Below are 21314 nucleotides of genomic sequence, written 5' to 3' on the forward strand. Positions count from 1 at the left end.
TTCCAAGCGGAAACCACTCACTTGCTATACCCTGGTTGTTTTTAGTTGGTCTGTATGATTTTTCGTGTATTTTTGCACATGCGTCGTTTAAAAGGATCGTTTTTGAATCAAACATCAAAGTAATGTAAGTCGGGTATGCACAGCTATATATATATATATATATATATATATATATATATATATATATATATATATATATATATATATATATATATATATCGATATTCAGTTTTGTATAAACAGCAATTTTATGTTTTTTTTTTATCTGAAATCGTCGACCTTTTTGCTCCTTTAGCTGACCGTGCTTAAATGGGATAGAATATATGTCAAGTTTTAATTCAGGGTGGACTTTTTTTTCTTCGAAAAGGGAGTGTTTTTTCCCCAACAATCGGAATCTCCTTTCTAGAACCCTGTTTATATACTGGAGGGCGACAAAGTATTGCACCTTTTTGCTTGAAGGTGAAAAACAATTGGGTTTTCTGGCTGCTTGCTTGTTTGCGTGCACATGTACATGGGTGTGAGATTGTTAATACCAACCTTCCCTCATTTATGCTATCTCATATTCTATCTTTTATTTAATTATCATCATTTACGTCGTAATGTGCAATTTAAAGCGGTTTAAATTTCCTTAGACTACCATTGTTATTACCTTATTGTTGTTGTTGTTGTTGTTGCTGCTGTATACCAATGCTGCTGATGGCTATGAACCGTATTGATATCAAAATAGTTCTTCATCTATTGGTAAACGCACGGCTCTCGTCTCTCCCTTCAGATAGTAAAAGCAAACACGGTTGACGAGTGGATTAAGGATAGCCGTTACCACTCACTTTAGGAAATTAAACTTCGATTTTCTGACACAGTTCCCTTGTAGTGAATACTCCAAAATGACCCCAAATTGAGACACCATAATAAATACAGCTATAAAACGTCCCCTTCCCTGCTACTGCACATTGTGATAGTAGCTGGCTGTTCAAGTACCTTCTACTAGCATTATTCCCTAACTGTTACATTGCTAACATTTAGTGTAGAATACATTTCTCTGAGTTTCATATTTTTGTCCCATGACGCTGTGTTATATATCAAATGCAAATGTATGACCAGATACACTGTATATTCAGCTTTCATTATCTCTTCATCTTGGTACGAAGAAGAATTTGGAACAGGAAAGCCAATGTAAAGCAATCTCAAAATTACCGCGTTGAATATTTGAGAACTTTATAAGTGAAAATAAAATGAAATGCGAAAGTTGACTAAACACTAATCCAAGCAAACACAGAAGGTTGTAACAGCCTTAAAAATCACGTTAATATAACCAAAAAACAATCCCACTCTTGTAGCTTTGAAAATAGAACTTTAGACGGCATATTTGGTTTGAGCCAAGCAAGGGAAATAAGACAACTTACCATGGCCCATAAGAGCCTACGCGTGCGTCTTTTAGACGCCCCTTTAAATGCGAAAACGGCAAGGCCTATGCCGAGTTCGTCTTTTACTACAGAGCTTTGAGAGCCGAAAAAGACATGGCTGTGTCTCTTTCGCCACTTACTGCACTCCATAGATAACGGTGTTATGCAGTGTTATCAGGGGAACCGGTGTGCTGATAACCTAGACAGTCCGTGGTATTTCCTGCAAAGCTGCTTTGACGGAAATTAAACGAGTTCTTTAAATCACAATGGAAGCAAAAGTACATGCAGCTTTGTTGTCTTTTGAATTGCTTTCAACATTCCTCAAAAGTCTAGTTGGCCACCAAAGATATGTCGAAAGTCACTCACGAAACATACATGCTATATGTAGGCCTAACGGATGTGGTTCCTATGTCCACACAACAGCATCACTGTAAAAAAAATGTTTGCCGGAAACAACAATGACGTGTTCCGCACTCGATTTAAAAAAAATATTTGAACCGGAGGCAGTCCATGTTTAGATCTATCTTGAATGTGTAATTTTTGTGCCGTTCTAAAACATTTGAAGACTTAAGTTTTCCCAATTTGTTTATTTTTTTTATTTTATTTACATTCTTTCAATATTGTTACAATCACATAATATAAATAGTTTGTACTGTTTGAATACAAGAAAAATTATGTCATGAAAAACTATTATCTCTCTCTTTCCCTCTCTTTCTTTCTCTCTCTCAAGCAAGTAAACAACTTAAGCCTAGATTGCACTTGCCACGCGGGGCGTGCAATGAAATAGCATAATTATGTTCCTTACGATTTTGTTTGACATCGTAAGAAGCTACGGGCTGCGGCGAGTACGTTTACATCACGTGTGAACACCGTGTGAACACGTGTGAACACCTTGAAGTCAGGTAGAGAAAAAAAGCGGGCATCGATTGAAAATTCCTTTCAGTCTCAGTGCAGTTTCCGCACGCTTCCGTGTAGCTTCCGTGAAGGCCAACGCGTTGTCATTACAGCCCTTTACGATTTAAAGCACCAATGTAGTCAAAGTAAGGAAACGTACATCTTCAAATTCGTGCAATTAACTAAGTTTTATACATCTTTACCATTGTTATGTCTCCTTAAGCCACCAAAGGTGGAAGAGACCAACAGCAGGTTCAACCCTTATCACGATCACTGTAAGTTCACCGCACAATGCCTTAGGGGAACTGTGCGATGCAATCCTAGATAATGCAACATTGAACTACGTATGGTCTAACGGTTTTAAAAATTGTCAAAGGTTTTAGCTTGACGAAATCGTAGGAAGGCCGTGTATCCGTACGATTTCATACGGCCAACGTCTGCCTCTGCACAGATGCTGCGCGAAGAGATTTACGGGCTATATGCGAGCTCCGTACGGACTTCGCATGGCAAATGTAATCTAGGCTTTAGTAACACAAGTAGAAGCCAATATCCGTCTAAGCATCCATGTATCAATTTATAAAGCACATTTATCAAGGGCCCATTGCGTCGTCTTGCTGATTGTGTCAACTTTAAGTTCCTAAGGTTAAGTATTCAGTGCGTCTCACAGGAATATAGCCTCAAATGAGAGCGGGGCCTTGCAAATTGCAAGAAACATATACTTCAATAAGCCTTGTAAGAAGAACTAGTTCAGTTAAATGCCGTATAGATAGATAGATAGATAGATAGATAGATAGATAGATAGGCACAGGTTTCTATTGTTTGTTTATTAAAGATCCGTCTTCTTCATGTACAATAAGTCAACATATTCACGTCTACATACAGCACAGTCTTGGTTCCATAATTACAGGTACACGGCACAAATAGACCCGTAGCAAGCATTTTTGAAGATTTTCTTAGTGACAAATGAGTCATCTTGAAACATGACATAAAAGTTGGATCAAAGTTTAATTCAAAGCGGATTTTTTCACCCGAAACCCGTACTCTACGGGTCTCCCATGTCTTGGGCCGATCATACACTTGGCCACGGTGACGTAGAATTCAAACACTTAAAGATGCTGCCTATTAAAACACGACGGCCATTTATTTAAAAGAAAAGCACATGCACACCACGTCAACAGCGGGCAGATCTGCCATACATTAGTTACTACAGATTTAGAAGATGCAGTTAACAAGTGTTGGTAGATCAGTCATCCGCAAAGTTGACTTAAATCACATGGTTTGCCGAGGTACCCTGCTATGCTATGAATTCAAACTTGGTTGCAAGATAAATTTAATTTTATGGTTAGAGTTGGTAGATCAGTCATCCGCAAAGTTGTCTTAAATCACATGGCTTGCAAAGGTACTCTGCTATGCTTTGAATAAACTTGGTTGCAAGATAATTTTAATTTAATGGTTTAAAACCACTTTTAAAAAATTACTTTAAATAATAACTAATTCTGTTTACATGACCACCACTGGAAAAACAAAAACACTGTGTACTTTGAAGGTCTAATGTCATTATGACAATTTAAAGAAAAATAATTTGAGAAACCTGGCTGGGCATAAGTGAAATTTTGAATGCAGAGAGCAGGGTAGATCTCACGTAGGTCAATTATTATTCTGAAGACATGTTCGAGAACATCCTGCGCCGCCCAAACAGGATTTACATGATACCTAAACGACCAAAAAAAAAAACTGAGTTATGATCATGCAAGTAAAGATGAACTTTTGGTCGGCTTCAGTTCATTTGCGACTGTGGTCCTGGCGTGAAGAAGACATTAATTCTGCCAAAAGAGCCTGGTACATGTATTATGATGTGAACTCATACCTTTTGGCATTCTGTGGTTATTATAAAGCTATGAAGGCCGTTAGTCTAGGCTGGTTTCTGAAGTAAAAGCATACATCTACGCAGTTTTATTAAAGTGATATCGCTCTTTGGTGCGAGCGAAGCGTGTTAATATACAGCAGGTGGTGTTTTGTTATGGGTAGCGTTCAAATCGGAGCAAGCGACCAATATCCTGGAATCTCACAAATCCTTACGCCGCATTTGCATCACTTGGCTGCAGTCAATTGTACGGTAGCAATTCAACTTACTTCAGTGGCTGAAAGTTAGTAGGAAGTCTTTATGGCAAAGCCGCAGGGTAATATGAGAGAAAATGGCCGGATTTAAGGTAGCAAACTTCATGTATTTCTAAAACTGATAAGTAAAAGAAGCAGGTACAATTTACATGAAACATACGGTAACCCTGCTGCTCACGTGGTTAGTGAACACAGGCCTCAAAACGGCGCACACGTGCCGAACTAGGGCGCCGATGACAGCATTTTAGTCACAAAGTCATATAAATTGATTATGTACGCTGTACGTATAGGCTCTTCCATAGACGTACCCAAAAACGCGCAGTACATCCCTTTCGCTCAGCACGTATCACGCTTGGTACAGTCACTGCCTAAAACCTCACGATCAACTCAGATTTCCCAATGGAATTCACATGAGATAGTCCAAAGCGAGGCTGCGTGATGTCATACAAGGCTAGAATCCGCCTGAGGTGGGATTTATTTTCAGCATCAAGTCTAAAAGTTTATTTCACTTTTTATTCGTTGCCGCCCTATGCAGGATAGCCTGGCACTCTCCTCAAATCTGTCGAAATCTCGCTTGGTTTTAGTCTAGTGTTTTTAATCCCAAGATACCACCAATCTGGGTGACACTTCAGGTATACCCGGTATGTCTTCCTGCAAAAATTTAACCCCGTCAGCTTTGTTCTTGTATGCGATCTACTGGTCACAAAATGGATAAACAATAATTTATAAATAATAAGATTAACTAATTCATTTGAAACGACAGTTTTTAGTCGCAGAGGAGGTTATTGTCGGCACTTTTGATCTCGGAGTACCGACAGTTAGTGCTGAGTTCCGTGCGTGCCGTATTTTCCTCCATCATAACTGCTGAGCGCGTCTTCTTTCCCTTCCTGCAGAAACACAGTATCTTAAACAGCGCCTCCCTGAACTTAACGTACACGAAGGCATACACTATAGGATTAACACAACTGTTAAGGAAGGCCAAACAGGTGGAGAGTATCTGCCCCAAGAGGAGAGCCTGGTATGAGGTGCCACTGGACGGTATAGTCCCGACCGCTTTAAAGATGAAGATAATTTGAGCTGGAAGCCAGCAAAGGGCAAACATGAGGGTTACTATGACGACGAGCATGGTGAGGCGACGTTTTCCCCGGTCCGAGTTAGAACGCTGTTGGCACTTGTTGTTGGCGTAACTTTTGGTTCTGATCGTAGCCGCTTCGTTAAGACGGAGCTGACGTACCACAAGGCTGTAGAGGATGCATATCACTGTTAAAGGCAACACGTAGGCGAAGATAAAGAAGCACAGATAGAACACTTGCGCGCGTTCCCTATCGACAAGTATGTTAAGGTCCACACAGCGTTGGTGAATCTTCCCCAGGTGCAGAAATGAGTACAGGTGATACTGCTGGTACGTCGGCACGTTCGCCAAAATGCACGTGACCCACGTGAACCCGATGACAGTGAGCACGCGCCTCGTGGTCCGCAAGGTCAGTGACCTCAGGGGATGGACAATGGCGATGTACCGGTCTACCGCCATCAGGACCAAGGTATAGATGCTTGCCCAGGCAGAGACGTGGTTGACGAAGGACGTGAACCGGCACCAGAAATCTCCAAACGGCCACTGGTCCATGTTGTAAGCGGCCCCCGTGAATGGAACACATACGACGATGAAGCACAGGTCGGCCACGGCGAGGTTGGCTATTAAGATGTTGGTAGTGTCCCTCATTGGTTTGTTACAGCAGACGATCACCAGAACGACGCTGTTGCCAAAGAAACCCAGGAGAAAGACAACGGTGTACAGAACCGTCACAAATGTGTGGAATCCTTTTGGAACGTACTCAGGGTACTCGCTCGTGTCGTTCATGAGCGTAACGTTATCAAATGTTGTATTCCAATGAACAGGTGCCAGAAAGTCCGCTGTGTGGTTGCTAGAGTTCAAGATATCCATTGGCCTGTTACCCTGTTAGCTGACGGCTATTTGGTTGTTTGGAGTGGTGGTGCCAATGGTGGTGCCAGAGCCAATTGTCCTGTACTGGGGACTTACGCATATGCAAAACAAGACTTGTCGGGTGGTCGAAGTATTATTGAAATATCCGGCTGTTGTTGTGATAAGTATGCTAATATCCTAGGTGTCCTGTACTCCACATTTAACATGTAAAAAGTAAAAAAAATTGCCTTTCCCCTTTGCGCTTCTGGTTGTTAAAAAATCCGTGACAATAACAATTCACTTAAAAACGTAAGTTACGAAATTTTTTACTCCTCGTTCTTGTCATTGAAACGCAGCGCAGCCTTTTATTTCTCATTGAATCCCTTGGCTTGGCGTAAACAAATTGCTCCGAATACAAGAGTCAAATGGACGCCCATTAAATTTCCCTTAAACTGTACTTGACTTATAACCTCATCGTTCTTGAATGGAATATATATTGGACAGAGTCAAATATCTTATTTTGCCAGAGGAATAGGGAACTGATAGATCACTTCAGCGCTGGCAGGGTGATTCACTTCCCCGCTGTAGGCAACGGCAAGGTTAAGTACCTGGCAAGGAATGTCATCTTCCAGCGGAACTGTAAATTAAATGTAAATGGCAATTTAGGATTTGTACTAGCATTCTGCTTTTTGGAAATGGTTTAATGACTAAATTTCTCCTGTAATAGGATACATTTTTCAAAGTAAATGTGCAAACCGGGGAAAAACTGATCACTCAATATATCAACAGGACATGTTCTTTTGCACGTTTCTCGCGATTTGTTGTCTCCTCTACTAGGCCGTAACCAAAACCTTCATTAATAAACGCATCCAAAGCAAAAACGGCGAAAAGACTCAATTTATGCTAGTGAGTGTAATGTAACCTAAAAGAGACGCACCCTACCTGTGTAGAGAATGTGATGATTACATCTTCATTTTTCGTGAACATTTAAGCCTCAGTTTGAATACAGAGACAAAAATACATGGACTATCTAACTCTTCTTCTTTCCTCGGAATCCACTCGAAAGAAGTTTGAGTAGAGTCGTATTTCTTTCTTTTCCTATTATTATCTTTAATTCCCCACCATTTCCTCTCAGTGGATAACAATGAATTACTGCAACGTTCCGTGATAGCCTTTTAGTAGTCAATCGCTTTCGCTTCAAAATGTGAGAACAGACGTTAATCTTATTCTCTCTAGGTGGCGCTGGCTGTAAAAGGCAAGTATTTGGACTCCAGGTGTGCACCGCTTTGTCGACATTACGCTCTTTTCACTCGCTGGAATGAAATAAAAAGTTCAAAGGACAGGGTACTTCGCTGCAAGTGGAGGGTCTTCATTAAAGAAAGTGGCAGGTTATAGACGAAGACGCTCTCTGTTAACCTCACACCATTGATTCCCGTCAGAAGGCAGCACTGATCACAATAAAGGTGGGCAGTCTCGTTTCCGGTGTGATGACCTAAGTTGCCCTGATGGATCAGCACATAGACAAAAATGAAAAATAACAAGTCATTAGATTATTAAGTTCCAACTGTTTGTGGGAATGCCGCATATACCCATAAATCGATGATTGTTTCACCTGTGGCCTAGTGTTACTATTCTTATAAAACAAGGGTGGGGCCTAACACACAGCGTGTGGTACACCACTGCGTACAGTTACTTGTTAATAGATCTACATGTACTAGAGTATGTTACGTTACTTCATTCTGTATGTCTTCTTACCAAATGCACTTCTTCTTTTTACGAGCTGTTATGACACTGTGCATTTCATCTTGCTCAAGTTACAATGTCGCAATCCTTAATGTATTTATTCATGTATTCGAGGGGGCATACAAGAAAATGTCACCGGATTAAGTGCGTTCGTTATTAGGCGCAAACACATATTTCTTGTCAAGGAACTTGTGTTGGGGCAAATAATATTGCTGTTTATGACTGGCATGTTTACGGCAGCCCGGTGCTTAATTCCTGCAGATATTTCATCTAGCAAACGCATGTTGTGAGGTGGCATTAAATAGGCACCCCGCAATGTTCTTTAATAAAGTAATAATTATCACTGCACACACTCACGCGCGCACGAGCGCTCACAGACACGCACACACAAAGTCAAAGGCACCGATATCGTGTGTAAGATGCACGGCAATCCCACGGCAAGTACATCCCGTTTTACGACACTTAAGCTCTGTAGTATACTGACACGAGGACAATTTCACGTCTGTTTATTATTTAAGTTGAAATAATGTCCAATACTTATTTGTCTGTACAACAATCATAAGTTCCGGACTTCACTGAACCCGCAGTGGAAGTTGTTCTATTGCAAAACAGAAAAAAAGAAGTTAAAAAAGAACTAATCTACAACTTATAAGCCTGTTTGGCCGCAGGTAAAAATTTAGGTCTTAATAAAAAAAACTGCTCGCTTATTTTACCATTCTGTAATGCTGTGTGCGTCAACACGTGCGTTAAATGGCTGTACCTTTACGGGATCGATCACCACCAATTACCCTTTAGGAATAACGGGGGCAGCGTTTCTATCTGGATTCAGTTATCTTGAAGTGAGCTCGAGCATATCCAATTAAAATTTGCAGACGAATTACAATCGGCTTCTTCTTTCACCACTGCGTGTCGATTATAACGATTTGGGACGCCAGCGCTATATTAGGACGTTATTTTAGCTGTTAACAAATCATTAGGATAAATGGTGAGTTGGTGTCATAATTTCATTGCCTTTAGCTCTAAATTAGTGATTTCCCATATGGCTGTCACCCAACATATAATAATAATAATAATAATAATAATAATAATAATAATAATAATAATAATAATGATCTTAAATATCTAACATGCATTGATTGCGTAAATTTCAACTGTAAACAATCGACACAAACTACAATATGCTCCTCTATTTGTAGGAAAAGACTATCAATCATGTATTAGATCAAGACAAATTAATCATGTATTTAATGTGACACTATGTCATTTCAGAGGCGGGAAATTAAAAGTAATGTCTCTGCCTAGTTTCATGTCTATAGCTCTGTGTTCGTCGATGATATGCTGCGTTCATATTGACAAATATGACCATGTTGGTATTTTTCGTCACTTAGCTCAATGCAGTTATGTTACATGTACTGTCGCATGCTCCTTCTATTTGGTTCCATGTGAAAATGGGCAATATATCGGTGATGACAATTACCACAGTCATGAATCACTTCCAACTAAATGCAATTGCAGAAATTAAAAACAAGCATGTTTTTGGCTCGCTCTAAATGTTTCGTGGGTGTCAGATGAGAAAAAAATGTCATATCGAACCAATTGAACCGGTTTAGGTGTTTGTCCACCATCGAACAACTGCACTCTTTTGACGTTATTTCCACAACAGTGGCTTTATGGTACATGTACTTTCACTTTCGCTTTTTCTACTTTATAATTCTACCATTGACCTTATAACTAAACTTTATTTCATCGGATTGTTATATAATCCGCATCCGTGTATCACCAACATCACACATTTTCCATCTAGTTATTATCATCTTATTATGGTATATTTGAGATCAATAATCACGGTTTTATCTTTTTCTAATCCTGTGTAAAGATACAGTAGGTTTATTCCACTCTATGTATAAAACTTACAGAAGATGGACGTTCGCCACCGACATAAACGAGGTAATGAAAGTAAAAACAACATTTTCTCAAAGATTAGATACCTTCAAATGCAGCGTCCGTTAGAATGATTGATCGAAAGCATTTTGCCGTGTTTACTGGAAATTTCTTTCAGCTCCATTATACACGTGTTTCACTCGCCAGGAGCACAGCGCCAGGTTTCCACTCGCGACAATTACCATGAATGTTCAAATGGTCCATAAGGGAAATTTATATTTAATGATCATTGATTTTAACTTATCACTCTCTACACAAAATATAAGCTTTATACCTCACATGTCTTCATTAAAAGGTATGTAGTTTCAATTTTGTGTAGAAAGTGATAAGTTTTAACATGATAATTATGAAAAGACTACACAGAAGCATACCCGTCATAAATGTTTTTTTTTTTTTTTTTTTTTTTTTTTTTTTTTTACATATGGAGTTTAAACGGCAAAAGCAGCTAAATTGTACATCGGAGGAAATGTCCAATACACTGCAAGGGTGATTTTTAACATAAAGACTGCAATATTTAGGTTTTTCTTGGGGTCAATCGCAAATTCACACTCTTACCAAACCCTTGCCTTTCCTAGTCCATAAATGTCAACAAAGGCCATCATTTACAGGTAGTTTGGAGATCTGTTTGATTACAACCTAGTCAAGATGGAAAAAAGTCAACGATTGATCAATGCCGATTAAAATTGTGACACAATTTCTGATATTGTTCCTGAATTCTGCTTACCGTACAATTTGCAATTTAGCAACGGCAGACGTTTGGTTGATTTAGCAATCTAAGACCAGTAGCCGGCTATCCACGTATATCTAGAAGTCGTACATGTAACCAAGCTGAAAATGCGTTTAACAGAACGTAATTTGAATAAAGCATGAGGAAATACACAGCCATCATTTGAGTATGGTATTTCACGTGTTTATCTTAGCCCGAGAAAGATTCTCTGAACATAAAGCAGAAGATTTGTCTAAGTAAGGCTTATAATTCTGTATAACGTTGTATTATATTGCATATATAGGCAAGACAGCGGGGCCTACCAAAGACCAGATCAAGAGACAACCTCCACCGCCGTCTTGGACCCACCTGGCCAAGCAAAGCCAAGGACAGATACCCGTGGAGACAAATCATGGAGCGGGGCCTCCATCACGGAATGATAGACAGCCCCGGGTGTTGACTGATTGATTGATTGATTAATTGATTTTATATTTAGTTAGGTGGTCCACATAACGCTGTCTAAATGCAGTCTATTTATCAGATTTAACAGTGCATTACTTCGCAATTTATACCCAAACTTTGGCATGAAGTAGACAAGAGACTAACGAGACCACAATGCTAACCAGTGTTCTGTTGTCAGAGCTACAGTCTAAAATGTCAATACCATTCAAATTTAAATGAACAATTCAATGCATGCACAAGGGACTTGAAAATAGACAAAATGCGAAAGCATCGCTATTAGTACAAAACGCGCTCTCCAATGGACGCACTGGGTATTGGAAAATCATTTTTCATCAAGCTCGGTTGAGATTCGGTGTACTCCGATGGATAATGAATGGCTCCCTTCTGTTCTCTGCTGTCTGCGGGAGGAAACGCACTCGTGCTTGGTTGCTCAATTAATTGCAGTTTTTCATGAGACGTTGTTTTATTACCGTTCCCGGCGAATCCCCGAACCCATTTCATTTCAAGACAGAAGCCAATAAATTCTGACATGTCTGTTTTACACGCTTAATATCACACGACACTTTATGCTTAATTATCAGTGTGGAACTGTTGCTTTTATCTGGCATCTCTAAGTGCACGGAATTTTAAGAGGTAACACGCCAAAAGAGATTTTTTGTATCTCATTCCGTTTCTTTTGTGTACGCCCCCGTTCCAACAGACATCTTGAGAAAGCTAATAGCTCGACTGTACACCGATGAAGGACAGATCTACTACAACCCTGGCAAACGACACCCGCTTTCCTCCTAGGTATCGGACCGGTATTAGATTAGTTTTCTTTTGAACTTGTAAAAGATGCCAATGTTTTTACAACACCTAAGTCGGTGCGTGGATCGGTTTTAGCTGTGCCTCAGATCTTTTTATCATGGTAGTTGGCAGTGAACAGGCTTTTTAAACAAAAAATATCTGGAACTGATGTTTGAAATGTGATGGCAATTAGTGGGCCTTGGCAGCAAAATAATACATAAATAAATAAGCTGAAACATGTCTTAATTCTAACCTTCGTGTCTTGAGAGTAACTACTATTCTTACGGGGCTTTTTTTTCTTCTTCTGTATCTATTCCTCGTAGGTTTGATAGATCCTCCCTATCTGCAATCAAGCTAAATTATAATAAATGACGCCGTTTATGAGATGAGATAAGTAGAGAATATGATTCGATTTTTCTTATGAAGATGACATTTACGGTCTATAGGTTCACATTACGACTGCCCCTAATATCCGTGGTATTACTCCCTGTGTTATTGGGCTGTAATTACTGTAGTAAAAATAGGAACGGTTCTTAGTGCATCTGATATCGAAAAAATATAAGGAGGACGGGATTTACGAAATAAATGCTTTTTTGGCACATTTATAATACTCTTTTTGCGTTCACTTATGTGGCATTTGAGCGACAAAACAAAATAACGACTATAATCACGTTTAAGTTGGAAAATTGTTTTAATTACTTTCAAAAAGTACAGTATCGGGAGTAACAAATTATTTGTAAACAGTGGGCAGTGTTTTCACAAAGGCACGTTAGATATGATGACACCATATGTAATATTGTTTGGAAGGTATTGATATATGATTTGAAAATACAACCTTAAAAAGAAAAGCGATTCCTTTATACTTTTTATCTTGAAAGTTTTTTCGTGATTATCAAAATCTTTCAGATAAAGGCGAAAAAAAAACGTTTTCCTGTGTTTCCATCATGTTTTTGTCTTTTTAATAACTTCAACTCAGGCCTTATAATTAATATGGCTTCTAATAGATAATGACGCTAATAAAGAAACGAATAAAGAAAAGTACAGTATCTTTTGATGCCACGCGATGAGAATTTATCATTCGTTATTTTTGCCACACACTCATTGTGACGATAGCGCACATGTATATGTGTTTAATGATAATTTCTCTGAGCTACGTACACTCAAAATAAATGTGTACACTTCTCAAACGAGATGCAAAAAGGCTTCGGTCGCCGCTGCAGTGGACGCTTGGTTAAGCATCGTGGGCACCGCCAACACTTCGCATTAAGGCGCATTTCACTCAATGTTTCACCATATCATCGATATACCAATTTCCTGGTGCCATAGTATTCATTGTTTCCAACAAGCCAGCAATATGTATAAATACGCATTTTCAATATGTATTCAGTGTTAAAAACTGATTGTACATTATTTGGAAAGATACACGTGAAGCTAATTTGATTGAAAAGTAAGACGCAGACAACGCTTCTGCTCCTTAAATTGTAAAAAAAATTCTGAGTAGCCGATAATACTCCAGTTTGGTGAAATGTACGCAAAGCAACGGTTCAAGTCGCAGGAGAAAAATGAAAAAAGGGGGTTTCAGAAAGAAGACTAAATTTTCACCATCAATAAAAGACGTTATCTCGTAAATTCTTTCAAAATGTACATTTATCACCCATTACGTCGACCACAGAATTGCTTTAAAAAACGTGTACGTATAAACCACGGAGACTTTCATTAAAAAATACCTTGGTTATAGTGTTAACAGAATACCTTTACTCACCTAAAACACGCTGGCATTTTTGGGAAATTCGACTTCAGAGTTACACGCATCGTTGCCCGCACAAAGGGAATAGCTGCGTCCCGGAGAGGATAACCTATGTTACAGCGCGCAGTGACAAGTCCAGGTAAGACGGCGCCGTGAATTGGTGATGCGCCCACAGCGTCAGTGTCTGTTTAACGAGAAGACAATCCACCCATGAATGACGAAAGCGATTCAATTGGATAATTATAAGTTGGTATTCCGCGAGACGATCCAGGTCACATGAAGACTTTCTTTTTGTTACCATAATAAAGTGGCAGAGCTCCCTCTCACGTTCCTTACACTATTCGTTCAATAGACTATGAATGTAAGGCTTTCGCGTCGTCTATATATGCAGTGCTTCGAGATTATATACCCTCCACTCAATGGGCGCTATAAAATGTCCAGTACTTGTTTAGTAGGAAGTGTTTTGTAGAAAAAAAGATACTCGATAGGACCTAACTCTGGTAGTTTGGTGAGTTGTCACGCCAGACCTAGCACACCTTTATAACGCCAGAATGAACGGCTGTGGTGTCGATCAAAAGCCATCGATCACCATTTCTTAAATGTGTATAAGCGTTCTAGGTTGATTCGAACACCTCCAAACTAAACTCCTCAAGCAGGAAACGGAGACTGAGCCTGTGCTAAAAAATTACTGGCGATAGCTGGATGAAGAAAGCCGCCGAATATATACTGGCTTGATCGGTAGTTATTCCCTAACGTCAAGACGTCTGTCTTAATCAGTTCACGTCACATTTCATATACATTATAACATTATGGATAACATCAAAATTGTTCTAAATTCTATTTAAGTCAGCTAAATAAATTCATCAAAAAATTAAATATTGAAGATGAAGCACTGGAATCTGTCCGCTGGGAAGGTTCGATCTGTCACTAATACGGGTTAATCGCTTTGTTAGAGGCCTAGGGCAGGGCACGCTAACGCTCCCGTAAGCAGGTTAACGTTTTAATTGTGTAAGCAAATTGGTGGAGAGGTACCAAATGATTGATAATTTATCTGTGCGTCAAAGCAGGTTTTCAGCATGTTTGGATCCCATCTCAAAATGTCACTTCGGGTTAACAAACAAAAAGCAAAGATAGAGGAAGTGAGAAATGGAGATGATTAATGTGGTTAAATGTCTCTTTTTCATAAGATAGATTTTGCATTGAAATGTGATTCCTTTCGACTGCAGCGTGTTCTTTGTTCTCTGCTCAACCCCACGTGACACCTCCAGCACTCTGTGGCATGGACTTTTTACAAAGGACGATTATTAAGCTTCTTAATGGCCTCTTAAGTGCAAGGTCTTAGGTCTTTAAAGAGTCTTACCAATCTTCGCTCAATCAAATTTTTTGCCAATATACCAGTTACCAGTACGTCAAAATCATATGCAATAAGTAAGCCATGTGTCTGTCTTTACATTCCCATCCATCAGTCTGCTTGTCCTGATATTTAGATCTACAAACATGTTTTCCATCTTCACACTTATTTTTCTTTTATCTATATATTTATTTGTTATATGTGTTTCAACCCCGGCGTCTGATAAATAGTCTTTTCTGCTGCAATTTAGAGTTGAAAACAGACGCTAAACGGAGGCAAAGGTTTCACATTAACGTCCAAGTAAGTGACTATAATGCCGTGTTGAGAGGACCGCTATTGGATCTACGCCACAACTCTAATATTGATTCGAGCGCAACATGATTTCAAGCGAAACCAGGAAATGGTCGTTAAAATTTCAAGTATTTGGGTTTTAAACGGGAACGTTTCCCTGGGTCCTCGGACGCCCTCTTGCACTGGCGAACCCAGGATTTTTCAATCGGGAGGAGGGGGGGAAAGAGGCAAAGATAAAACTACCTCGTTTCGATATTATTTTATGATATACAGTACTATGAAAGACAGTATACTGGTATGGGAAAGCGTTTGGTTTTGTCTGGCGTCCTGTTTGGGGTAGGGGAGTGGGGAGAGGAGGGAGGAGGAGACGGGGAAGACAAGGGATTCCCTGATAAGCTAAGAGTGGGCCACGTGCAAGCTATCCCCACTTATGGATCTGACATTGCCAAAACTGGTGCGGATAAGCCAATAAAGTAACTCGACGGAATAGTTATTCTGTGGGGAATGCAGTGAGGTTTTGCAGTACATGAGGGCACATCAACAATTTGTTTGATCGTGAACACTCTTGAACCAGTCCACAGTGCGTAAAGTTAAAACTGGACGAAAATACTTCAAACACAAGAACGCACCGGAGGTTCACAGTTTGCCGCCATGTTTGTCTCGTTTTACCAATTAAACTGCTTAGCCAAATCAAAGAGAGATGACACCTCGCGCAGCAGAAATCCTCTTCTTCCCGCAGTGGGAAATGAGAAAGCGATGAATTCTTGAGAGAAACGTTGACTTAATTGGCTGCTAGGAGTATTTTTGTTGCTAAATGGGCAAACATATTTGATATTTATGTAAGTATCCTGTATGTGCAGTACAACTGTATTTGTGAGTAATAAATACATATACCTTAGTTTCCTAAGTTATTAGCACTCATCCTAAAATAACAGATACCTTTTCAAAAACCTAGCCTGCCATTGCAGCAGCTCGGCGATATTTGTGAACGGTTTGTTTTGTTATTTAACGGAAGTTCCAGACCCGTGCCGGCAATAGCAAAAGGGGGATTTCTTTCTGAAAATGTGGACCTTTTGTCATGAAACCTTAGCTAACCTAGATCAAATTTAGCAAGAGTGGACATTTTTCCAGCTAAAAGGGGGTTCTCTCACCTCCCCCCCTTCCCCGGGCTACGGGCCTGAACGGAACTAAAACTTCATGAGATAAAAATTACATGGGGAAATACGATCATGCGTCTATGAGCATGTTAGAGGGTTCGCTATTACACTTACTACTTAGATTGCGTAGAAGAAGGGTTCCAGTAGATCAATTATCAATATTACTGTCATGCAGTTTTTCTTTTTTGAATAATTATTGTTTTACTTAACTTTTCCATTATATCTTTTCAGTAAGTTTTGGTAATAAAATAAGTGCCACTAAGTGCCGCGTATTTTTTTATTTCCTCTATTAGCCAATTTGACGTCGGTTATTAGCTACAATTCCTTTATTTAAATCTATTAAGATTTATTACACGAATTGGTGACAAACATCGTTTTTTGTCCGAATCACTATATAAAGTATAAATGGCAAAAGCCAAGGAAAATACAAGCGCAATCTTGAAAGCAGAATAATTTCCTCTTGTTAGATAAATTTGAAAAAGCTCACACTTATGCTGCTTTAATCAGCTTGTCTTACATGCTTTTCTCGATTGGAAAACATTAACGAATATTATATACTTGTTACGACCCTATATCTAAAACACGGACAACACACAAATCTACAAAGTATAGCTATTTGAAATGTCAAACAATTTATCTTTAACTTTGGGCATAAATGTGTATATCTTGAAATACAACTCAAACTATTCCTGGTAATTCTTTCATGATTTCCAAGAATACAGCCAACAGTTAGATCACTGTCAACTGCACGGCACATGGATCTTTTAAAGTGATCCCAAGCAGATCGTTGCCGTCGATTAAGCGTCTTAATTCAGTGCAATTTCGCCGGAGTCCAATTAAGTGCCATATTTGATATCAGATCTTATTGACCCGTATTAAAGTAAAATGTAAGAGTATGGAGCATTTCTTTGTGTTAAGTGTGTTTGTGTGATGGTGGGGGGGGGGGGGGGCGGATGTTTGAAGGGATGTGCATAAATGTTTTTGTGTGTGAGTGTGAGTACTTGCGTGTGTGTTTGTGTCTATGCGTGCGTGTGTATGATTGTGTGTGTGAGTGTCAGTGTCTGTCTGTCTTTGTGTGTGTGTTTGTGTCTATGCGTGCGTGTGAGCGTGTGCGTGTGTGTTACAACGTACAAATTGATCTAACGGGACAACTCTATATTTTATGGTTGTATGAACAATGGGTGTGCAGGGGCATTCCAGCATTATGACATGAACATGTTTGAGAGAGAGGGGGGGGGGGGGGGGCGGAGGGAGAGAAACATTTGGGTATATCAATGTAAACCAATTCACTATCTTGAACTGAAATTAACGAAAAGATCGAAGCCGTCACCGCTGCGTGGGTATCATAAGACCCGATCTACGTCAACTGTTAGATTCTCAGATTACCTCCAACAAGGTAATTAAAGTATATGAATGCACGCGCAAGTGCTGTTTACCATTGAAATAACTATAGTCAACACTTTTCAGTACATATCGATGTTATTTTCTATGCCTTGAATTAAGTCAATACCCGGGATAAGATTCCGAGGGGAACGTTCCGTTATGATAAAAAAACTTCTATCAGTCAGCCATTATTGATATATGCCCTTTTCAAAAGGTCTTAAAGAATTCTTAACGACTTTTGACAATACTTCATAAGATTTCTATAAGCTGCTCGACTGATTTTAGAGGACGCCTACCCAATCAAGTCCCTGGCTTAATGCGTTTCTTAAGCACACTCAATGAAGAGTGATTACGTTCAAATAGAAATGGCTTAAGTGTGTTGTCCGGTAGAAAATGGAATCGTGACGACAGTCTGGCGCCTTGGAAAAGACCAAATCGTCCTCTACATACAACCAATGGGCTGTATATAGCTCATTTATACAACTGACTTATTCTCCGCCCTTTTTTAGAGGAACAATACAACGGAATTACTGCCATTAAGCTTTACAAAACTCCATTTGTTTCTGATTTGCACGTAAGCTTCTGTTTTTACGTTAAACTGACACGCTAAAATGGATAATTAAGTTAGCATGGGGTAGGCAGCGATATGTTAAATCCATTTTACAGAAGTGATTTTTAAAAGCTAATACATCGTGGGTGAAGAAACTGACACACGTTATTGATGTTATCATACGGAGGCATGTAGCCAACAATTACAAACGAGGAGTTGATCTGTATTATTATTATTATTATTATTATTATTATTATTATTATTATTAATTGCATTTGGACACGTACGGACTGCTCGAGACTAGGAGGACAGAAATTTTTGGAAAAAAAATTTTGGAGAAATCTGAGTTTAATGTTAGCCCTTTTTTTCCTTCTTGTCAAGTCTCCTATTTTTATTTCAATCGGAGTCTAGATGAGTACCACGGGCAGACAACGAACAGTCTGGTAGCTTGCATCGTAGGCCTTCACCATATGCAAACAAAGCAGATTTCTCAGCCATTTTTCTCGTTGAATAGTGGTGCATCTTGTGAGATAGTACCGGGCAAACCTCGCTGATTCCTAGGCACTTTCTTGTTGCTCAGTCGGGTATTGGACATAATAACGGAAGTTTGTCCATAGTCGAGGGTAGGGAAAACGGGTGTGGGGGGGGGGGGGGTATTCCCTATCCTCATGGTCGGGTCAACATGCTCTGTCAAGACGTCACGCGCTGTCCCTATATAAGACAGATACGCCTCATCTCAAAACATAATTAAAAATTCCTCTTTCACAGGATTCGTGACTGCCACATGCAGCTCGATGATGCCTTGTACAATACAATAATTCACGGTTTACATTTCAAGTCTTTCCTGAGGTAGTGATTTCACGCAGCGAGCGCAACAGTTCAATCCACCAGGGACAATGATATGGCTGACCATTGGCGACATTTAATCTTAAAGTTGAAAATAAATTGAATTAACACTCCTAAATTGCGTTACCTCTCATTGATTGTACACAAATTACAAACCCTGATTGCAAAGCTAATCGGTTTTGGAGGTTTTATGGGGACCCTATAGCTGGTGAAAGGGTGTTGAAATGGAACGAAAATCACGGTAATAGCCAAAAACTCCCTTTAACTGTTTAAATACCTCTGTTAATAGACGTTTTGGCTGGTTTGACGTCTATTTAAGCCACCTAGTTTGATAAGTCTCTCTCTCTCTCTCTCTCTCTCTCTCTCTCTCTTTTAGATGGCAGTGTTATAGTTTATTTCTGGTCTCGTCGCGGATATTCAAGCAGCATTATTTTAGTACAAATATATCGACACTTAAAGCGAAAATAATTGCGTACGTTAATGAATAGGATGAAATGGAATTTCGGGCATATAAAACAAGATCTACCAAAAAGCGTTAAACCCAAACGCTAGTTTAATGTAGAATAGACTTTATTGACAGTGTTTTATTTACTGAGACGTCAGAGACGCGTCTCTTGCTACGCATTCAATCGAATGCTTATATCCAAATGTCGCTTTTGAATGCTCGCTGTTTAAAAAACGACCGTGTATATTTAAATTAATATTTGTCATATATGACAAAATTGTGATTCATATGAGCTGTAAACAGCCATTTCCATCAGCTGGGGGTGTGTTTGTTGTGTTAGTTTATAATACGATTCACCAATAGGGTGAGCCACTGAAAAGTGCCAAAGCTTGAAAGCTTGCCGTCTTATCCCAGTGGATTCCCTGCAGGGAATTTCGAAAAAAGCACTCAAGCGGGTCGGTCATATTTGATCCTCGAACTAGTTAGAGCGATGTTGTGAATGCAGCAATGCAACCAAAGATACATTGTGTCACAAGTTTAACTTCCTTAGAGTTTCAAAAATAAGAATGTGTCCGTTTAAGAATGTGTCTGTTTGTTGGATAAGTCGTCGGTGAGACCTGCCCACTGCTACGTTCGGTGTTCTATATCGCATTGAATAGGACCAACTTTGGCCATTTTCTGTGTATGCCATGAAGATATGCTTGATTTGAGTTATATTTACACTTTTGTACATTGATAACAATTAATGGGTTTGTGACACACTAAACTCCATTCCCAGAATTTTGTAGATCCAGCACTCAATCTGTACACTAGAGATATGTTTGAATCGATTACCACCCTATAAATAGTATAAAAACAATCTATAAGTAGAAAACAAAAACGTTTTAGAAAGCCTCACCTCAATATGCAAAATAAAGAGACATATCTGGGTCACGTGGTACTGTGACGACATACAAGCCCGGAGTCTTTGCTTCAGCTGAGCTGTACATACTGTATACAGTGAAGTAAGAGAAGGTTATGCTGAATTTGGGTAATTTTCGTTATGCCTCAGTGTGTTGCCGTGGGATGCACTAAAAAGCAGCAAAGGAGCTGACATTCGTTGACAATCTTCTTACTTTTTCTCTGACGGTGTTCTATGACTTTCTTACCAACTTCGGTGGCAATAGATGAGAGTAGAGACTATGGTCGCCTCGAGTGGTTTAGATCACATCAAAGCCGACAGTGTTCTAAACTGACAATCATCAGTTGACAAGCTTACTAACTGCTGCAATTTAAATGCCTGGCAGTTGCGAAGAGCTCGTTTACAATTAAACTTGTTAATTACGCACCGCCGCACTCCCCAAGCCAGGTATTGACATGTAACTCATCCTGTCAGATTCTTGGTGGGCTTTATCATTTTTTTCGTATTTTTACATACGTTTAATATTGATATTTAAACAAGTGATTTCAAATATGGTCGTAAATATTCATATATTTAAGAGATCGCTCCGCTCTTAGAGTATCTTGAAGCATGCGCATGCCCAGGCATCACTTCCGAGGAGGAAAACATGGTTTAAGAAAAACTCTAAAA

The 21314-nt window shown here is 39.4% G+C and overlaps 1 protein-coding gene across 1 annotated transcript; it reads right to left on the bottom strand.

Annotated features, from left to right (window-relative positions):
• Window positions 1-3413: 3413 nt before the first annotated feature.
• Window positions 3414-21239, bottom strand: LOC106151715 (allatostatin-A receptor-like). The gene is made up of 4 exons (XM_087019202.1): window positions 20643-21239; window positions 13737-13905; window positions 7279-7838; window positions 3414-6973 (listed from the first exon to the last, which is right to left on the bottom strand). The coding sequence occupies exon 4, from the start codon at window positions 6355-6357 to the stop codon at window positions 5182-5184; it is 1176 nt and encodes a 391-aa protein (XP_086875328.1). The 5' UTR covers window positions 6358-6973; window positions 7279-7838; window positions 13737-13905; window positions 20643-21239; the 3' UTR covers window positions 3414-5181.
• Window positions 21240-21314: the final 75 nt, after the last annotated feature.

Source organism: Lingula anatina, chromosome 8 (genome assembly GCF_051362555.1).
Source record: "Lingula anatina isolate TDL-2025a chromosome 8, LinAna3.0, whole genome shotgun sequence".
In the NCBI taxonomy this organism is placed as follows: domain Eukaryota; kingdom Metazoa; phylum Brachiopoda; class Lingulata; order Lingulida; family Lingulidae; genus Lingula; species Lingula anatina.